We start from the raw sequence: 16,669 nt of genomic DNA, 5'->3' as shown, positions 1-16,669 counted from the left end.
GACAGGTTTTGAGTTTCTTGTGTGGAAATTGCCAGGAATTTTTTTTGACATGACTAACAAGTTAACTATGAGTTGCAAATAACTATTTATTAATGTTTTCATATTTCAAAGTAATTAGCACTTTTAGATATAGAGAGCAATGAAGTGTTTAACTATGTTGATGATGATAATATGCTTTTATTTTAGAATTATATTTTGATCACGTCGCTCAGTGATCAGAATTTGATGTGCTTCGCTCAAAATGTTGTACAAGGGCTACATTCTAAAGAATATTCTAATTAATTAATATTCTATATGAAAAATGGAGAACCGATTTGTAATTAAGAAAAAGTAGACGGGTTTTTCTGACTGTTTTGCAATAAGGCCAAATTCAGTGGGGTGATATGTAAAAATGCACAAAGAAAGATATTTTTAATTTTATCTTATTTTTTTTTGTCGAAGTCATCTCTCCCTCACTGTTCTTCTTGCTCACCTTACACATGCCTCTTCCTCTCTTCAGCTCCCCTTTGGCTTTCTCCAACCCTCATCCCCCTCCGAAATCCACCGCCTCCAATTTGGAGAGACCCCACCATCCTTTCCTCTCCTCGGATAAGCCATGGCTCTCCTCCGGCGCCGTCAAGATGCCCACCCCCCCGTGGATGCGGGGCCCCCTCCTCCTCCCTCCTGACCAAGTCCTCGACCTCTCCGATCCCAAGAAGAAGTCAACCCTAGACGATGCCGCCGCCGACGACGAATGGGATTCATCTCTCACCGCCAAGGTCCGCGGCGGCCGTGGCCGCCGTGCCATGCTCGGAATCATCCGGACAGTCAAATCCCTCCAAGAAACCAACCCATTAGAACCTGAGCATTGCTACGAGAAGGATGGGATTAATGACCACGAGGTGTTCGAGTTTATGTCTGAGGTGGAATTAGATGGAGACGGAATGCAGAGGAAGGCGCCGTGGGTGGCGGCGGAGAGGAAGATGGTGTTTAGGAGGGAGAAGAAGGAGAGGGAGGTGACGGCAGCAGAGAGGATATTGACGGAGAATGAACTGGCTAGGCTGCAGGGGGAGGCGAGGAGGATGAAGAGGTGGGTGAGGGCGAAGAAGGCCGGGTTCATGCAGGAGGTGGTCGAGGAAATTGAGAGAACCTGGAAGAAGCAGGAGCTTGCGATGGTTAAGATCGTCGAGCCACTGCGGCGCAACATGGACCGAGCGAGGGAGATTGTCGAGGTTAGTGGCTCTTCTTATCACATCTGTGTCCATTGTCTCTGTTTTGCCAATTTGTGACAAGTACTTTCCAAGGGATTTGTAATGTATCTTTGTATTTAGTGTCCATTATCTCGTTTTTGCTGATATGTTAAGCAGACAAAGACTGGAGGCTTGGTTGTCTGGAGCAAGAAAGACACTCTCGTTGTTTACAGGGGAATCAACTATCCAATGAATCCAAAAGCTTCGCAGAAGTCATCTCTTGCTCCTGTTGGGGAAGATTCATTGGCAAAAAGTAGTATTTATCAATCCCAATATAACAAAGATAACAATGCTAATCTGTCCACAAAGTCTGATGGTGAATCCTTCATAAGAGGGAATGGAGAAGTGGAGAATTTTGAGGCTACATTGAAGCAGCTTAATGGTGTTGGCCCAGTCACTGGAACACTCTATGAGAGAGAGGTCAACAGATTGTTGGACGAATTAGGTCCTCGTTTTATTGATTGGTGGTGGCGGACTCCATTACCTGTGGATGCTGACCTACTTCCAGAAGTTGTTTCGGATTTCAAGACTCCATTTAGGCAGTGTCCTCCTGGAGTGCGGCTAAAGCTTACAGATGATGAATTGACATACCTACGGATGCTTGCACATCCTTTACCAACACATTTTGCACTAGGTAATTTTAGTGATATCATTTGGATTTTTTACATTTTTTCAAGCCTTTTCATGACAGGTACTGCTTTTGCTTTTGAAGGTTGGTTCTGCTGTAGGTTGCTTTTTGTTCATTTTGTTCATCGATTGTCTAGTTTATTATATGTGCATCAGATTTACACAAAAATGCATCAAGAGGTTGTTATAGAATTTTAATTCTAAATGTTATGTTTGTCTTGCTTTATGAAAGGTAAAAATAGAAAACTTCAAGGCTTGGCTGCTGCAATTTTAAAGCTTTGGGAGAAAAGTCTTATAGCTAAGATTGCTATAAAAGTTGGAATTCCTAATACTGATAACGAGCAAATGTCAATGGAACTCAAGGCAAGTTAGGTTGGCTATTTTTATTTGCTTATATTTTACTATTTTTTCTTTTAAAGTCATTCAAGTTGATTGTTGTTGGTACTGCAATTTGACTGTATTAATTTTGGATGCCAACAATATGTTGATATTATGTGTTTGAATATATATATATATATATATATATAGCACATCCACGAATTCTCATCTACTATTTGGATGGTCTCATTTGGAGTACCAAATAACGTGAAACTAATAATTTTTCATTAGTGCTAACGCATTTATTAATTGTTCTTTTTCTGATGCTTTCCTCAACCAGATTCAAAAGCCTCTTTATGTACTCTCAATCTTTCACACTGTCCCATGTAGCATACTAGAAGTTGACCTTAAATTGTGCGAGAGAAATCATATGATCAATGATTACTTCAACTAAACAATGTAGTGTTGGATTGTCATAGATTGTAAATTGTACTAGAACTCCACTTGATGCGCTTCACGGAAGCTTAATTTTTCTAAGTTCCTAGTTTTGTGAGAGAAAGGAACCTTTTGTTTTATGCAACAAATATATAAACAATTATATATTAATATTCCAAAATATTTATGTTCTTCTCCTTCCTTTCAATTGTAAGGATGAGAATATAATTGGTTCTTTTGCTTTTGCAAGGTTATTGATTCTAACTAAAAAGCTTTCTTCATGAGTAGTCCTTTCTCTGAAGCTTCATGTGCTTGACACTGAGGCTCATGAATGCAGCATCTTACAGGAGGAGTACTGATATTGAGAAACAAGTTTTTCATCATCCTATATAGAGGTAAAGATTTCCTCCCGGGTAGAGTAGCAGATTCTATTATTGAAAGAGAGACAGAGCTCCATGACCAACAACTGAAGGAAGAGGAAGCTCGATCAAAGGTGGCTGACTCATTTCATGTAGTTGATGAATTAGCATCCAGGACAAGTTATATTGGAACTTTTAGGGAATATCAAGATATTCAAGTGAATCATCTTGGCCAAAATGCTGAGCATTGTGAGGCCAAAATTCAAATGGAAGCTGATAAAGAGAGATTGACAAGGGAACTAACAAAGCAGGAGCGCAGGCTTTTCATAGTATGATTTGACCTATTGAAAGCTATATGCTAGCAAAATGACAATTCAAATTTTAACCTTTTGTTTTGTTTTGTTTTTTTGCCATCCACAGCTTACTAGAAAGATTGAAAAATCGGAAAAGGAGTTGGCTGACCTGAGTTGTTCATGGAGCCCTTCTGAGCAAGCTGCTGATCAGGAACTTTTAACGGAAGAGGAAAGACAGGCTTTTCAGAATATAGGCTGGAAGATGGAAGAACATTTGCTGCTTGGTATGGCTATCACACAAGAAGAAATATAGTATTTGAACTCTTTTCCCTAACGTCACAGTACCTGCAACTCATCCAATCCATACATCTTTCTTATTTCTTTTTTCACTTGGTGGTTATGCTTTACTGGATACTAAGGTTGATTCTTGCTTCTTGGTTTACTTTTAACATATATAATTCTCTCCGCAGGAAGGCGCGGTATTTATGATGGTGTAATTGGAAATATTCACCAGCATTGGAAACATAGAGAGGTCGTGAAAATAATTACAATGCAGAAAGGAATTCGAGAGGTTATGTACACAGCAAGACTGCTTGAACTTGAGAGTGGTGGGACATTGGTTACAGTGGAGAAGTTGAGAAGCAGTCATGCCATAATTATTTACCGTGGGAAGAATTATAACCGTCCATTGAAAGTATTGCCTGATAATCTCTTGACAAAGAAAGAAGCATTACTGAGATCAATTGAGGTTCAACGACGAGGGGTAATACTCAGTATCTCAATGATTTCTTAAGCCTTTTTATTTTCATATATTATAGGGAGATATTGATCGTTCTTTTTTCTTTCTCTGGGGAGTGGTTGGCTATACTGGACGGTGACAGTAGCTTGTTTTCCCTTGCCTATGGATACTGTCAAACTTGCCTTGAGATTAAACCAAGAACCAAGCATTTTGATATGCAAAGCAATCTTTCCTGGAATCACATCTTATTGCTGCATGAATCTAAAGGCAAGTTTGATGGGGTCCATGCCTGTGGAGACAACTGTTCACTCTGTCCAGTGCTGCCAATCAACAATCCTTCCCTTGTTCCTTTTCCTCTCAATTGTCAGTCGTTGAAATATTTTGCCCGGCAGACACAACAATCAATCTGGGATTTGAAACAGAAGCTGGTAAGTTTAATTCCATCGCAGCCTGCAACTATTTCATCTTTGGAAACTGTGGACAATATATGGCATCAATAAGCTGACTTTGAGACTGCATTAGAGAAACTGCTATTGCTGTTAGGAAATCGAAATATAATACCAACTAATTTGGATAATCTACTGGTCTTGCAGAGAGATTTGGACGAGAGAATTAGGAAAATAACTCCTCTTGAGTATCAGATGTAGCATTTAACACCTTTCGGAAGAGTTATACATCAAGTGGATAATCTTTCTTTCCTTAAGATGTACAGTTGCAAAAAGTAGCATTCTTTGCTGATGTAAACGGATTGAGGAGACAAGAATAAAATTTAGGATTATTATTCCTCGTTTGTCATTATGTAATAAGCTCCCCGTAAATGTCCTCCGTCAATCGAAAGCTTCATTCCTCCCTATGGAAAATCTTTGCTGCTTCTGTACACAACTACAAACTTTGTAAATGGAACGTAATTGCTCGTATTTCTTTTCTTTCTTTCTTTCTTTATCTTGAGCTGCGTTTGAAGCGTATTTATCTTCTTTGGTTGTACGGTCAAAGATTTCGTGTTGTTTTTGGTTTTGTTTTTTGGGATAAAGTTAAAGAATAACAATGAGTTGGCTATTCTAGTTTCTGGACGACAGATTGTCTGCAGCCATAGTTATGCAAACTTTCTGCCATAGGCTATGATTGGCCGTCATATCGGATATAAATAAATATATATATATATATATATATATATATGTGTGTGTGTGTGTGTGTGTGTTGTGTCCTTCTGAATAGTCCTTAAAAATAATTTTAAAACGGATTCAAAATTTTATTTATTGTGAAATAAAAATCGGATGGGCATTAGAGATATATAGCATATCGTTGAGGGGTATTTAGTAAAATGACAGGTAAAGAAGAGACATATGGAAAAGGTAAGCGGTCCACGTCCACCTCACAAAATGATAATCCTCGTCTCCTGTTAGTCCTACTACTTTATTCCCGTGGCATCGTAACCGTCTCCCTCCCTTCCTTTTTAATCAAAGGCAAAGCGACCTCATCCCCAGTCCACGTGGCGCCATCTTCTTTACCGTTCCCCCCACCAATCCGACCATCCTACAAATCCCACCCGATCAAGAAAGGCAGCACAACCCCCTCCTCTTCCCCCAAAGCTCTATTATGAAGCCAGAGACAGAAAAGAAGACGAATCGATCCATTCCTCACTCGTAGTCTTGTACAGAGTGAGAGGGAGAGAGAGAGAGAGAGATGGCGACGCTGCACAAATTTAAGCTCCTCGCGACGCAATGTACCACGGCGGCGAGTCCATCTCGCAGCCCGGCCACCGCCGCCGCAGGAAGTCCGGTGTTCCGCCTCCGCCGCCGGAGGACCTTGAGGAGGCTCCTGAGCCGAAGGTGGATCGCGAGAGGAGATCCGTCGAACGGTAAGCAGACGGTAGATCTGGAGCAAGAGGAGGAGGAGGAGGAGGAGAAGAAGGGGCTGCTTGCCTCACATACACTAAGAGATCTCTTCATCTCGTCTCCACCGGGGTTGGCCGGAGGCGATCGCGGCGGCGGAGATGGCGGCGGCGGTGGAAGGAGGAGGGTTTTGGGGTTGGAAGAAGTGATGGTGGTGGATCGGCGAGGCGGCGGCGGAGGTGGTGGGTGGAGATTTGGATCGGGTGGGCTGCGTTTTCGGTTGCTGCGGCGGAGTTGGCGACCCGTGCTCCTCTCCATTCCCGAGTGAAATCGAGTGCTATATATTAATTTTCGTCTTCCTCAATTAAATTATCTTCTTGTTGGTGTTTTGTGAAATAATTTGTTCACCTCCTCCTCTTTGGAGAGTTTTATTAGTATTTTTTGTCCCCATAAAATGTAGAAAATATTGAAGAGGTGATGCTACATTTGTCCACAAACAATGACCATAATATTCTTAGTAGGAGACCATGCTGCTTAAACTAATAATTTTACTACATTATTATATATTGCATTTTAGTCCTTACTAATACTACATTCACCTATTACTGTTATATGTCCTTTAAATATTTATTTACGGTTTAATAACTAATTCACTGTCATATATATTATATATAGAGAAGGAACCAAAAGTACCCTTAGCAGTAGGCCTCTTCACTCTAAAGCTTAATTAGCACGCAAAGGTTGGTATAAGAATTAGTTCCAACTCGAATCTTAGCTGCACGTGTAACCCTCCTCCATTTATTCCCTTCCCCCTTCTTGCAGCTAATAGTTAGTTTGATGGAGTATTAATAGATAAACCCACAGAAGATCTCAGTTTCTTTCCTCGAATTAGCCTTTCTTCTTCTTCTTCTTCTTCTTCTTCTTCTTGAGTTGAGATGGCCAAAATCTTCTCTTATGCATCTTGTGTTGTGGTAGATATATTGGAATAACTAGTAAGTTGTTGTAAAGGAGAAGAAAATGTGGGCTTTGGTGGGATTTCCAAGCCTGTACTACTACTGCTCCCTTGGAGCATATCCAGCACTCGGCTCATCGAAGGTCTCTTTTGGGGCATTACTTGGATGCACCATAACCCCACTATCATCAGCTTCCTCACCATCTCCTCATCTTCGCTTGCCACTCCACTATTACCAACATCCTCACCATCTTCGACTTCGAGTTGCTCGTAGATCCACTGCGGGAAGTAGGCCTCGTCGGAATTATCCTCCTCTGCCGCTGCTTCGTTCTTCCTCCTCCTCCTCCCTCCAACAATATCCAGCACCATCATTCCGTAGCTGTAGACGTCGGACTTGCTAGAGATCGCACCAAAGTTCCTCGAGAACACCTCCGGCGCGATGTAGCCGATGGTCCCGCGAGCTCCACTGATCGACAGGATGCTCTCCTTGGGGCGGCACAACTTGGCCAGTCCGAAGTCGGAAATCTTGGGCCTGAAATCTTGGTCTAGTAGAATGTTGTGGGGCTTGATGTCGAAATGAACAATGGGCGTATTACAGCCACGATGCAAGTACTCCAATCCGCGAGCAATGCCGACGGCGATCTCGTATAGCGTTCTCCACCCGAGAGGATCAGGGTTCGACGCCTTGAGTTGATTCTCGTGAATGTGTTTGTCTAGTGATCCCTTGGGCATGAACTCGTAGATGAGAGCTCTCTTCGACCCTTGTATGGAAAACCCAACGAGGCTGACCACATTAACATGGGAGGTCTTGGCAATGGCGGCTACCTCATTGACGAACTCTTCGCCGTCGCTTTTAGACGATTCTCTCAAGATCTTAACGGCAACCGGAGAACCATCAAAGAGCTCCCCCTTGAACACACTTCCGTACCCACCTTGGCCCAATTTTTCATTGAAGGATTTGGTCATCTTCCTCACTTCTGAAAAAGGGTACCTTTTTGGGGCAAGAGACCCATGTCTCTCCAGAAAATCTTCTACTGTTTGACTATTTTCTGATGTCTTGTTCCACATGACTGGCACTTGGCATTTCTTCCCATAGTAGCAGCGTTGCAGGGAGAAGATTATACTTCCTACGAGCAAACTTCCTAATCCTGTTGCAATACCTGCGAAAGAGACGAGAAAGAATTAAAGAAAAAGGATATATAGCATATGTTTCCTACGAAGTTGAAACATCTCTTTCCAAAATCTCAAGATGATTGTGGAAGGAAGGAAATTAAACTTACCGACTATGATCTTCTTCCTCAGATTGACTCCAGCATCTAGCATAAAAGAAATGAAAGAATTAGTCAGAATTGAGGTTAATTAAGTCGATTATTATATGTCCTTTTAACTCAAAACATTTAATCCCTTGTGATCTAGACTAAACTAAAGATTAAATTTAAAGATCCTTATTAGTAATAAAGTTATAAATAAAGATATCTCAAATTCAATCTGTTTATTTCTAATCAAAAAAATTTAAATTCTCTATATTATTCCATTAAATATGATAAAAAGAAAACATAAGTTAAAAATGTAGAATAATTTCACCCAATTGATGAGTCAAATCAAATTGGGGGTAGAGTGAAATTTCCCGGGGTTAATTTTTAGTCTTCTGCCCAATTTTCACATGGGCTGGATTTGAATGTGAAAAAGGAAGAGTTGCAGCTCATACCTCTATTCCCGGGAGGACAAGGGAGAGAATTCGGCGCACTTGGGCAGAAGCAAGTAGGCTCACTAGGAGAGGTAGCATCATACCCACAGGCTCCGCCGGAGTTCACGCAGCTGTCACACCATCCTTCCCCTCCTATCATCCATCTCAGAGAGAAGCCCGCCGCGTAAACATCCGACGACGCGTTCAATTTGCCGTACTCCAGAAGATCCGCCGCCGTTTGCCGGATAGGAACCAGTACCTTCGACGTGCACTTGTCCGACATCTCGGAGGAGCTGTTCTTATCCACGGTGTAGTACGAGGAATTCGTCGACGGGCATGCAAAGACGCGTCTCTTAGCATACGAAGACGAAGGCGGTGTGCAGTTGAAGAAGACGCCGAGGTTGCGGTCGTTGTCGCTGTACTCAAACATGGAGAGGCTGACGTCGGCGTTGTAGTCCGGCTGTGGGCATGTTTGGTCGACGATTGTTTGGTCAACAACCACGAGGACTTTGCTCGAGTAGTCGATGTCTTTCACTTGGTACTCCTTGCCGTTGATGTGGATCGTGAGGTTATTGTTATCGTTGCATGAAAGCTTGAACCCTGGGTAGCCGCAGTAGTCCGGCCAGCCATTGAACCAAAAAGGATACCTGACAACTACTCCGGATGCTCCGCAGTTGTACCCCGATGGAGCGCAGGCCATGTATTGATGATTAGAAGCTTTGGAAGATGAAGGCAGCTCCGACGACGAAGTTAGGAGGAAGAAGAGGAGTGGAAGGAGAGATTTTTTATCCATTTGCTTCAGCAACAACAATGGATCGGATCAGACGCAGATCTAGAAGAGATGGAGGAGGTCTATATTAGCTTCTAAATGTTTGTAATCCAATAAGATTAAAAGGAAAAGGGCCCAAGTTTGTGTATATCTTCAGGGAAGAGTTGACTGAACGTGTTGACATCATGCCGTGGGAAACTGAGTGTTGGACTTTTCAATGGTTGACTTTGTCTACAATGAGGTGACGTAATTCGGTAGTTGCAAAGCTACTGTGAGTCGAAATAAATAAAATATTTCACACAAAGATTGCGCAAAAAAAAAAAGAGGAATAAAGGAAAAAAAAACCATTGCAAGTTACTTTTCAATAGAGATAAGATTAAGTCTTAATAATTTAATTAAATAAAAAGACAAAAAAGATTTTTAATATGAACACTAGAATAAGGACAATTTTGTTTTTTTTTTTATATCTAAATTATTTAAAATTTAACGATTAGATAATTCTAAGAGATATCATTAAAAAAAAGGGGGTTATTTAAATAGTATATAAACATATGAATAAGATGTTTTTGAAGGGTATTAATGCAAAAAAACCCTAATAAGTTTGATGCGTCGTGTATTATTTGGGCTCGTCAATAGCCTCATTTAAGAAGGCAAGCTCGTCCCACTATTACTCCTTACCTCTTTAGACCGTCCGATCTCATGATCTAAAATTTAGCAAGAACTAGCCGTTGTCGCTCCCCATTCAATGATTCAAATCCACGTTTCTTTTTCTTTTTTCTTATTTCTACTTCTTTCGCTCCCTTCTCTCTAATCTTTGAAACCCTCTCGTCGAAATCAAAGCTACTGTCTCTAGAGTTGGTAACGCTCTCTTCTCGCAATCGTCGTCTATAAGAGAGCCCCAAATTTACGCAATCCATCTACAAAGATCTCTGTTTTTTTTTCCTTTAACTTGGGTTTCCGGATATCTCACACCGCAAGAATCGCGAGTTCGGGTGGCTCCACTGCATCTGTGAGTGGTCTTTACATTCTTGGATTTCGTTCGTCCTAAATTTGGTTAATTTTGTTTGCTACGATTGATGGATCGCCGAGGAGATTTCGTGCATTACTTTTTAATCTCTTTCCTGATATGATAGATTGCGGTATTTTCTTTACTTTCTTGGTTAGTTCAGGCCAATTCCTTTGGATTTAGCTGGCTTTTTCTTTATCTTGCTCAATTAACTCGCTTCCCTCCGATAAAGGGGTTCAGGAAACCCTAGAAGAGGAAAAGGTCCAAAAATTGCTAGAATAATCGGAATTGGTTCTTGGAGAGCCTTTGAAAGAAAGAGAGGAGGAGAAATATTACTGTTTGTATTGTGAGAAATGGGACAATGTGGAAGAAGAGATGGAAATTTTTTGTTGGATCTCACGGTTACAAGATCTAAGACTGTGAGACGAAAGATCTACTTGAAAGACGGGCAAAAAATTACTACTTTCGCATTCTTGAGCCTTGACCTCTCCATACACTACGTTATGTCAGTTTCAAGAGAAAATTTTAGTGATTCACCAACAATCAGATAACCATGTAATGTAGAGAATGCATAATGTACATTAATGAGCTAGGTAATCACTCAGCTACATACTCTTCCAAATAACATAAATGTTAATTATGCTTGTTTTTGGCAGATTTGTACTGTTCAAAGACATACAGGAAGTAAATTGCATTTCTTCAATAAGATGGAGCCGTTATTATCGTGATTTTACCTGCCTTCTTCCAAAATATTATATCATCTGCGGCAGAGTTGCACTTACTGTTCGAAGAGATGGTTGCGGCTAGGACACCTGGCACTCCAGCTTCGAAGATAGATAGAACACCCGTGTCCACTCCTGGTGGCTCCAGAGTTCAGGAGGAGAAGATTTTTGTTACAGTAAGAGTGAGGCCTCTAAGCAAGAAAGAACAAGCTTTTAAGGATCAAGTAGCATGGGACTGTGTTGATGACCACACTATTTTGTACAAGGCCTCATCACAGGATCGCCCTAGCTCTCCAGCCTCCTATACTTTCGGTATGAACTTTTGGATCATCAAGTAATTACCTACATTACATGCATATAAATAAATGTATATGGTCGCAAACTATGCTTGGAATCATTGAAGTTTTTTATTTTGATGAATGGAATCATTGAAGTGATTCTCTGCTTATGTGGCGCTTCTGTTTCACTTGTGCCAGACAAAATATTTGGACCGACTAGTTTAACTGAGGCAGTTTATGAAGAAGGAGCAAAGGATGTTGTCTTATCAGCATTGACGGGAATTAACGGTAGGTAACAATTTTTTTTTTTTGGATGTTATGATTGGGTTTTAGTTAGAACTGAGTAGGATATCTGTGTTCTGTAGCTACCATTTTCGCTTATGGTCAGACTAGCAGTGGGAAAACATATACTATGAGGGGGATCACTGAGAGTGCTGTAAATGATATCTACAAACACATAAAAAATGTAAGATTCATGAAACTTCCACCTCCTTTTATAGCATGTTATTATTTCTATGCAACACATAACTTTGTTTCAAAATGGTAGCTCTACTGAATGTAGCAAAAGGTAAACATTCTGAAAATGATTGTACCTCTTTTCAATGGTTTACAGATTTCAGAGAGAAGCTTCATTATCAAGATCTCTGCAATGGAAATCTATAATGAGATAGTTAGGGATCTATTGAGACCTGATTCCGGTCCTCTTCGCCTATTAGATGATCCTGAGGTTATATGCAGTTCTGTTCTCTCCTGTTGTCCATCAGCATGCTCTTCATCTAGTATTATCTTGTTAAACATGTTTTGTATCATTGACACTAGAAAGGGACCATTGTTGAGAAGCTGGAGGAAGAGACTGCGAAGGATAGTCAGCATCTGAGACATCTAATTGGCATTTGTGAAGGTTGACTGAACTTTGTTATATTTATAATTTTGTTACATGGAGACAAACTAATGTAGCTATTTAACTATATTCCTTCTCTTGCATTCCCTCTCTGTAAGTTGCTTAATGATAATTCTTTTCCCCAATTTATAGCACAAAGACAAGTTGGTGAAACTGCCTTGAATGACACCAGCTCCAGATCACACCAAATAATAAGGCTGGTAACTATTGGATCTTTTACCATTATATTTGCAGTGACATACTCAAAGATCAGGGGAAGGCTAATTTTCTATTTTCTATTGCCATCCAGACTGTAGAGAGTAGCCAGCCTGAAAATTCAGGTTGTGTGAAATCTTTTGTAGCTAGCCTGGTAATCCTATCTTTCTTTTGCCCTTTGGATTAGATATATGATGAATTGTATGTAACTTAATGCATATATTGTCATCTGCAGAATTTTGTGGATCTTGCAGGAAGTGAGAGGGCTGCACAAACTCATGCAAATGGCACTAGGCTCAAAGAAGGCTGCCACATAAACCGTAGCTTGTTGACTTTAACAACTGTAATCAGAAAGCTTAGGTCAGAAACTATATATAGTAATCAGCATCGCTTTTCCTTTTCAGTCTAGATGGAGGTTTCATACAAATATACAATAGCTCACTTATTCAAGTGAACTCTGGAACTTCAGTAAAGACTAGCTGAATAATGCTAAAATTGGTGATCAACAATTGATTACCGATGATTTAAGTAGAGCTTGCTGATCTCATGTTCTTTCTCTTCCAACAGTATTGGAAAAAGAAGTGGACATATACCTTACCGAGATTCAAAGCTAACACGTATACTGCAACTATCTCTTGGTGGAAATGCAAGAACTGCCATTATCTGTACCATGAGTCCAGCATTATCTCATGTAGAACAATCTCGGAATACTCTCTTCTTTGCGACCTGTGCCAAGGAAGTTACAAATACTGCTCATGTCAATATGGTATGTCGCGCTGAAAAAAAAATTGCATTCATATGCTCTATCTTCGTATTTCCAAATTGTGCTGTTCTTGGTTACTATGCAACTGAGTTCTGACATTATCAGGTCGTCTCGGACAAGCAATTGGTCAAGCATCTACAGAAGGAAGTTGCTAGACTAGAAGCAGAACTCCGAACACCAGAATCTTCTGCATATTCTGAGGCCCTTCTGATGGAGAAAGAAATGAAAATAAAGAAGGTAACATTCGTAACTGATGTTTCTTTTTATTGCAACTATAGCTTTTTAACTGGTATGAACAGATGGAAATGGAAATGGAAAAACTGAAGCAGGAAAGAGACCTTGCTCAGTCAGAGCTGGATGAACTGCAAAAGAAAATGGAAGGCAATATAGCAGTAAGGATTTGTCTTCCCTTCCACTGCCCTTTTAACTTGTCATCTAGCATTCCTTTGCTTGTTTTCAACTTCCCTTTGCCTTCTTGTGCCGTCAGGGATGGAATCCATTTGATTCATCACCTCACTGGCCAGTGAAATGCCTTACATTCTCTGGCCCATCGCCACAGGCCAGTGACAAGTGTAAAGCCGATCATGGGAGAAACCTGATGAGAAAATCATTAACCGTTCCATGCATGCTTGTGCATGAAATCCGGAAGCTCGAACAGTTACAGGAGCAGCTTGGAGAGGAAGCAAACAGAGCTCTAGAAGTACTGCAGAAGGAGGTGGATTGCCACAGGCTTGGAAACCAAGATGCAGCTGAGACTATTGCCAAACTTCAAGCAGAAATTCAGGAAATGCAGGCCGTTAGAACTACGAATGAAGATGTTGAAGTTGGAGATCTAATCACTAACCGAAATGCTGGTGCCAACCTGAAAGAAGAAATCACTAGACTTCATTCACATGGCAATTCTATTGCCAATCTCGAGTTGCAGCTTGAAAATGTTCAGAAATCCATAGACAAATTAGTAATGTCTCTTCCAAACAATACTAATCAGTCTAATGATACCACCTCAAAATTCTCAAATTCATATCCAATGAAAAACAAGATGCTTCCTTTGGCTGTAAGCAACAACATCAACCGACCTCATCTTATAAAAGCACCATGCTCCCCCCACTCTTCTTCCAAGAGTGTGTTAGAGTCTGAGTCTGAGAACAGGCCTCCAGAGAGTGATGACATAAACCATGAGGGCTTATCAGGTTCGGAGAAGGCCACTCCAACTAAGAGCGAAGATGGCAGAGACACCTCATCTAGGGAGGGCACACCATGCTACAGGCGCTCCAGTTCTGTGAACATGAGAAAAATGCAGCAGATGTTCCGAAATGCTGCAGAGGAGAATGTAAGGAACATAAGAGCATATGTCACAGAGCTGAAAGAACGAGTTGCCAAGCTGCAATACCAAAAGCAGCTGCTCGTGTGTCAGGTTCTCGAATCTTTCTTTATTAATGATTTAATGCCTATATATTTAAACACATATAATGACTATACACATATAATGTGGTTGATAGGTTTTGGAGTTGGAAGCAAATGAGGCTGCAGAAGAAGAGACGGAGAAAAATATCTCCGTTCTACAAAACACCCAAGATGCATGGTGGACAAAGTTTAAAAAACAAATGCAGCAGATAATCCAATCATGGGATGTTTGCCATGTATCAATAATTCATCGGACTCAGTTCTATCTGTTATTCAGAGGTGATTCAGCTGATCAGATATACATTGAGGTAGAATTAAGGAGGCTAACATGGCTGCTGCAGCACTTCGCAGAAATTGCTGATGCAAGCCCTGCACATGTCGGAGATGAGCCCACAGTTTCTATCTCTTCAAGGTATGAAGAATTTAACTTCTCATGTTCAGAAAAATGAGTAATTACGTTTCCAATTCTACTGTTCAGATCCTCCAGTCAATTTACTGAATAAAAGCAAAGTATCTTAAACTAATTTAACAAATTCTTATGTTAGATCAAGTGGCTTGTTCTAGTCAATTTACTAGCTTTTACTCCTAGTGGATAGTATTCAGTCATACAGAAGTAATGTAGGTTCTTCCTGAAATGCAGTATCAAAGCATTGAGGCATGAAAGAGAGTTCCTCGCGAGAAGGGTGAGCTCACGACTTACAGAAGAGGAGCGAGAGCGACTCTACATCAAATGGCAAGTTCCACTCGAAGGGAAGCAGAGAAGGCTTCAACTGGTGAACAAGCTTTGGACAGATCCAAATGACTCAATACATATAGAGGAAAGTGCTGATATAGTAGCTAGATTGGTGGGCTTCTGTGAAGGAGGAAACATCACCAAAGAGATGTTTGAGCTGAACTTTGCGCTACCAGAAAGTAAGACACCATGGCTTCTGGGATGGCAGCCTATATCCAACTTGTTAAGACTGTATTAGGTATCAAGAAAATCCTGATAGCAACAGGAGAATTAGTCCTGGAGGCCTGATATTTAGGTAAGATATCATGAGCTTAAGAATATTTTGTACAGTTTACCAACTCCATTTGATCTCTAATATAGGTGGTCAAATCATCAATCATATTCTTTCTCTTATCTCCAATCATATATTTTTGCTGCAAAAAGCATTGCATCATGCATGGGAAATCATATTTGCATTCATATTTAGGATATATCTTATGGTGGGAGCTTGTAATCAAGCAATTGATTCCTTAATAATGTAACTTCATACATGATTATAACGTGGACGGGATTCAATTTCTATTAGGATTGTTACTGGTCCCAAAAGTTTCAACCATGCAGATGATGCAAACAGCATATCGTACAATGATTGGTTGATGTCCCTTTCCTCTAATAGTTGTTGATGTAATATCTAGTATAATTAAGCCTCACAGGAAGGTTACGTATCCTAATATTGCTACTCTTGATCATTGGTTTATAAACAATCAACTCATGTCAGAACTTTGTAATGGTGCATGTACAACATCATATATAAGAGCACAGTATGTCTGAGAAATGCATAGGAAGTTATATAGCCAACTAGAGGTAGAATTCTGTTGGCGGTAACAATCTGATTCCAAAGAGTCACAATTAATTTGATCAAAATAATATAAATAACTTACAGATTACAGAATATAAAATTTTGAATAGTCGAGTCTAGTGTTGGACACTATCTCCTTAAGACCAATTCGCCCTCCACCGATTGCTTCTGGAACAGTGGACGTCGGTCTCCCAGGATACAACGACTGCCTTGCACTGGAAATGAAGCAGCTTTCTAATGCCTTGATTGAACCTAAACTGTGCTGTACTCTCTTTCGGATGCAGACTCGACTCTAGAAGGAATGAACCAAGTTTTCTTCTTTGATGTTGTGTTTAATTATGACAGTCTATTTATAGAGGTAAACAGGTTTGACGAAAAGATGCAAAATGTCACCGAATGGATGCACCATTTCGGGTCAAAAACTAAAAATTGGACTTGACCCGCCCAAAGCCCATAAGAAGTTTGTTACTTATATACCATACTAACATTTCTCAAATATCCAATATGGTACTAAACTTCCTTTTCTTTATTTTCAATTGCCATGATACCCACTTTAGAGCCAATTTTCATTCACTTCTCTTCATGGATT

General features: G+C 40.4%; 4 protein-coding genes across 5 annotated transcripts; 3 read left to right on the top strand and 1 right to left on the bottom strand.

The window, feature by feature from the left end:
- Positions 1 to 411: 411 nt before the first annotated feature.
- On the top strand, positions 412 to 4,798 carry LOC140786230 (chloroplastic group IIA intron splicing facilitator CRS1, chloroplastic). Of its 2 annotated transcripts, none has more exons than XM_073134504.1 (8): positions 412 to 1,211; positions 1,347 to 1,863; positions 2,089 to 2,219; positions 2,947 to 3,297; positions 3,389 to 3,545; positions 3,732 to 4,024; positions 4,117 to 4,428; positions 4,594 to 4,798. In XM_073134504.1, the coding sequence occupies exons 1-8, from the start codon at positions 480 to 482 to the stop codon at positions 4,645 to 4,647; spliced, it is 2,547 nt and encodes an 848-aa protein (XP_072990605.1). In that variant the 5' UTR covers positions 412 to 479; the 3' UTR covers positions 4,648 to 4,798. The 2 variants fall into 2 exon arrangements, with proteins under 2 accessions (XP_072990605.1, XP_072990606.1); XM_073134505.1 differs by having other exon boundaries at positions 427 to 1,211; positions 4,369 to 4,428.
- A 746-nt stretch (positions 4,799 to 5,544) lies between these two features.
- On the top strand, positions 5,545 to 6,332 carry LOC140787470 (uncharacterized). The gene has a single exon (XM_073136394.1). The coding sequence runs from the start codon at positions 5,684 to 5,686 to the stop codon at positions 6,158 to 6,160; it is 477 nt and encodes a 158-aa protein (XP_072992495.1). The 5' UTR covers positions 5,545 to 5,683; the 3' UTR covers positions 6,161 to 6,332.
- A 204-nt stretch (positions 6,333 to 6,536) lies between these two features.
- On the bottom strand, positions 6,537 to 9,361 carry LOC140787469 (LEAF RUST 10 DISEASE-RESISTANCE LOCUS RECEPTOR-LIKE PROTEIN KINASE-like 2.1). Its single transcript, XM_073136393.1, has 3 exons — positions 8,493 to 9,361; positions 8,065 to 8,100; positions 6,537 to 7,944 (listed from the first exon to the last, which is right to left on the bottom strand). The coding sequence occupies exons 1-3, from the start codon at positions 9,262 to 9,264 to the stop codon at positions 6,785 to 6,787; spliced, it is 1,968 nt and encodes a 655-aa protein (XP_072992494.1). The 5' UTR covers positions 9,265 to 9,361; the 3' UTR covers positions 6,537 to 6,784.
- A 660-nt stretch (positions 9,362 to 10,021) lies between these two features.
- On the top strand, positions 10,022 to 15,621 carry LOC140787468 (kinesin-like protein KIN-7A). Its single transcript, XM_073136392.1, has 15 exons — positions 10,022 to 10,249; positions 10,903 to 11,280; positions 11,445 to 11,534; positions 11,612 to 11,712; positions 11,860 to 11,973; positions 12,066 to 12,147; positions 12,280 to 12,347; positions 12,437 to 12,496; positions 12,578 to 12,702; positions 12,910 to 13,108; positions 13,211 to 13,342; positions 13,405 to 13,497; positions 13,593 to 14,519; positions 14,605 to 14,921; positions 15,150 to 15,621. Exons 2-15 carry the CDS (start codon positions 11,040 to 11,042, stop codon positions 15,478 to 15,480), a joined length of 2,880 nt encoding a protein of 959 aa, XP_072992493.1. The 5' UTR covers positions 10,022 to 10,249; positions 10,903 to 11,039; the 3' UTR covers positions 15,481 to 15,621.
- The last annotated feature ends 1,048 nt before the right edge of the window (positions 15,622 to 16,669 follow it).

This window comes from Typha latifolia, chromosome 4, assembly GCF_019914945.1.
Source record: "Typha latifolia isolate L0001 chromosome 4, TyphaL0001v2, whole genome shotgun sequence".
NCBI classification, from domain to species: Eukaryota; Viridiplantae; Streptophyta; class Magnoliopsida; order Poales; family Typhaceae; genus Typha; species Typha latifolia.
This window is presented reverse-complemented; position numbering and strand designations above follow the sequence as displayed.

Bases quoted from the DNA above. Each gene is read 5' to 3' on its own strand.
- LOC140786230 (XM_073134504.1), top strand. From the start codon at position 480: ATGCCTCTTCCTCTCTTCAGCTCCCCTTTGGCTTTCTCCAACCCTCAT. The intron at 3,546-3,731 runs GTATGGCTATCA...TTCTCTCCGCAG, and splicing joins GGAAGAACATTTGCTGCTTG to GAAGGCGCGGTATTTATGAT. The intron at 4,025-4,116 runs GTAATACTCAGT...TTCTCTGGGGAG, and splicing joins TTGAGGTTCAACGACGAGGG to TGGTTGGCTATACTGGACGG.
- LOC140787470 (XM_073136394.1), top strand. From the start codon at position 5,684: ATGGCGACGCTGCACAAATTTAAGCTCCTCGCGACGCAATGTACCACG.
- LOC140787469 (XM_073136393.1), bottom strand. From the start codon at position 9,264: ATGGATAAAAAATCTCTCCTTCCACTCCTCTTCTTCCTCCTAACTTCG. The intron at 8,101-8,492 runs GTATGAGCTGCA...CTTTTATGCTAG, and splicing joins TTGTCCTCCCGGGAATAGAG to ATGCTGGAGTCAATCTGAGG. The intron at 7,945-8,064 runs GTAAGTTTAATT...TCTCTTTCGCAG, and splicing joins GAGGAAGAAGATCATAGTCG to GTATTGCAACAGGATTAGGA.
- LOC140787468 (XM_073136392.1), top strand. From the start codon at position 11,040: ATGGTTGCGGCTAGGACACCTGGCACTCCAGCTTCGAAGATAGATAGA. The intron at 11,281-11,444 runs GTATGAACTTTT...CACTTGTGCCAG, and splicing joins TCCAGCCTCCTATACTTTCG to ACAAAATATTTGGACCGACT. The intron at 13,109-13,210 runs GTATGTCGCGCT...TGACATTATCAG, and splicing joins ATACTGCTCATGTCAATATG to GTCGTCTCGGACAAGCAATT.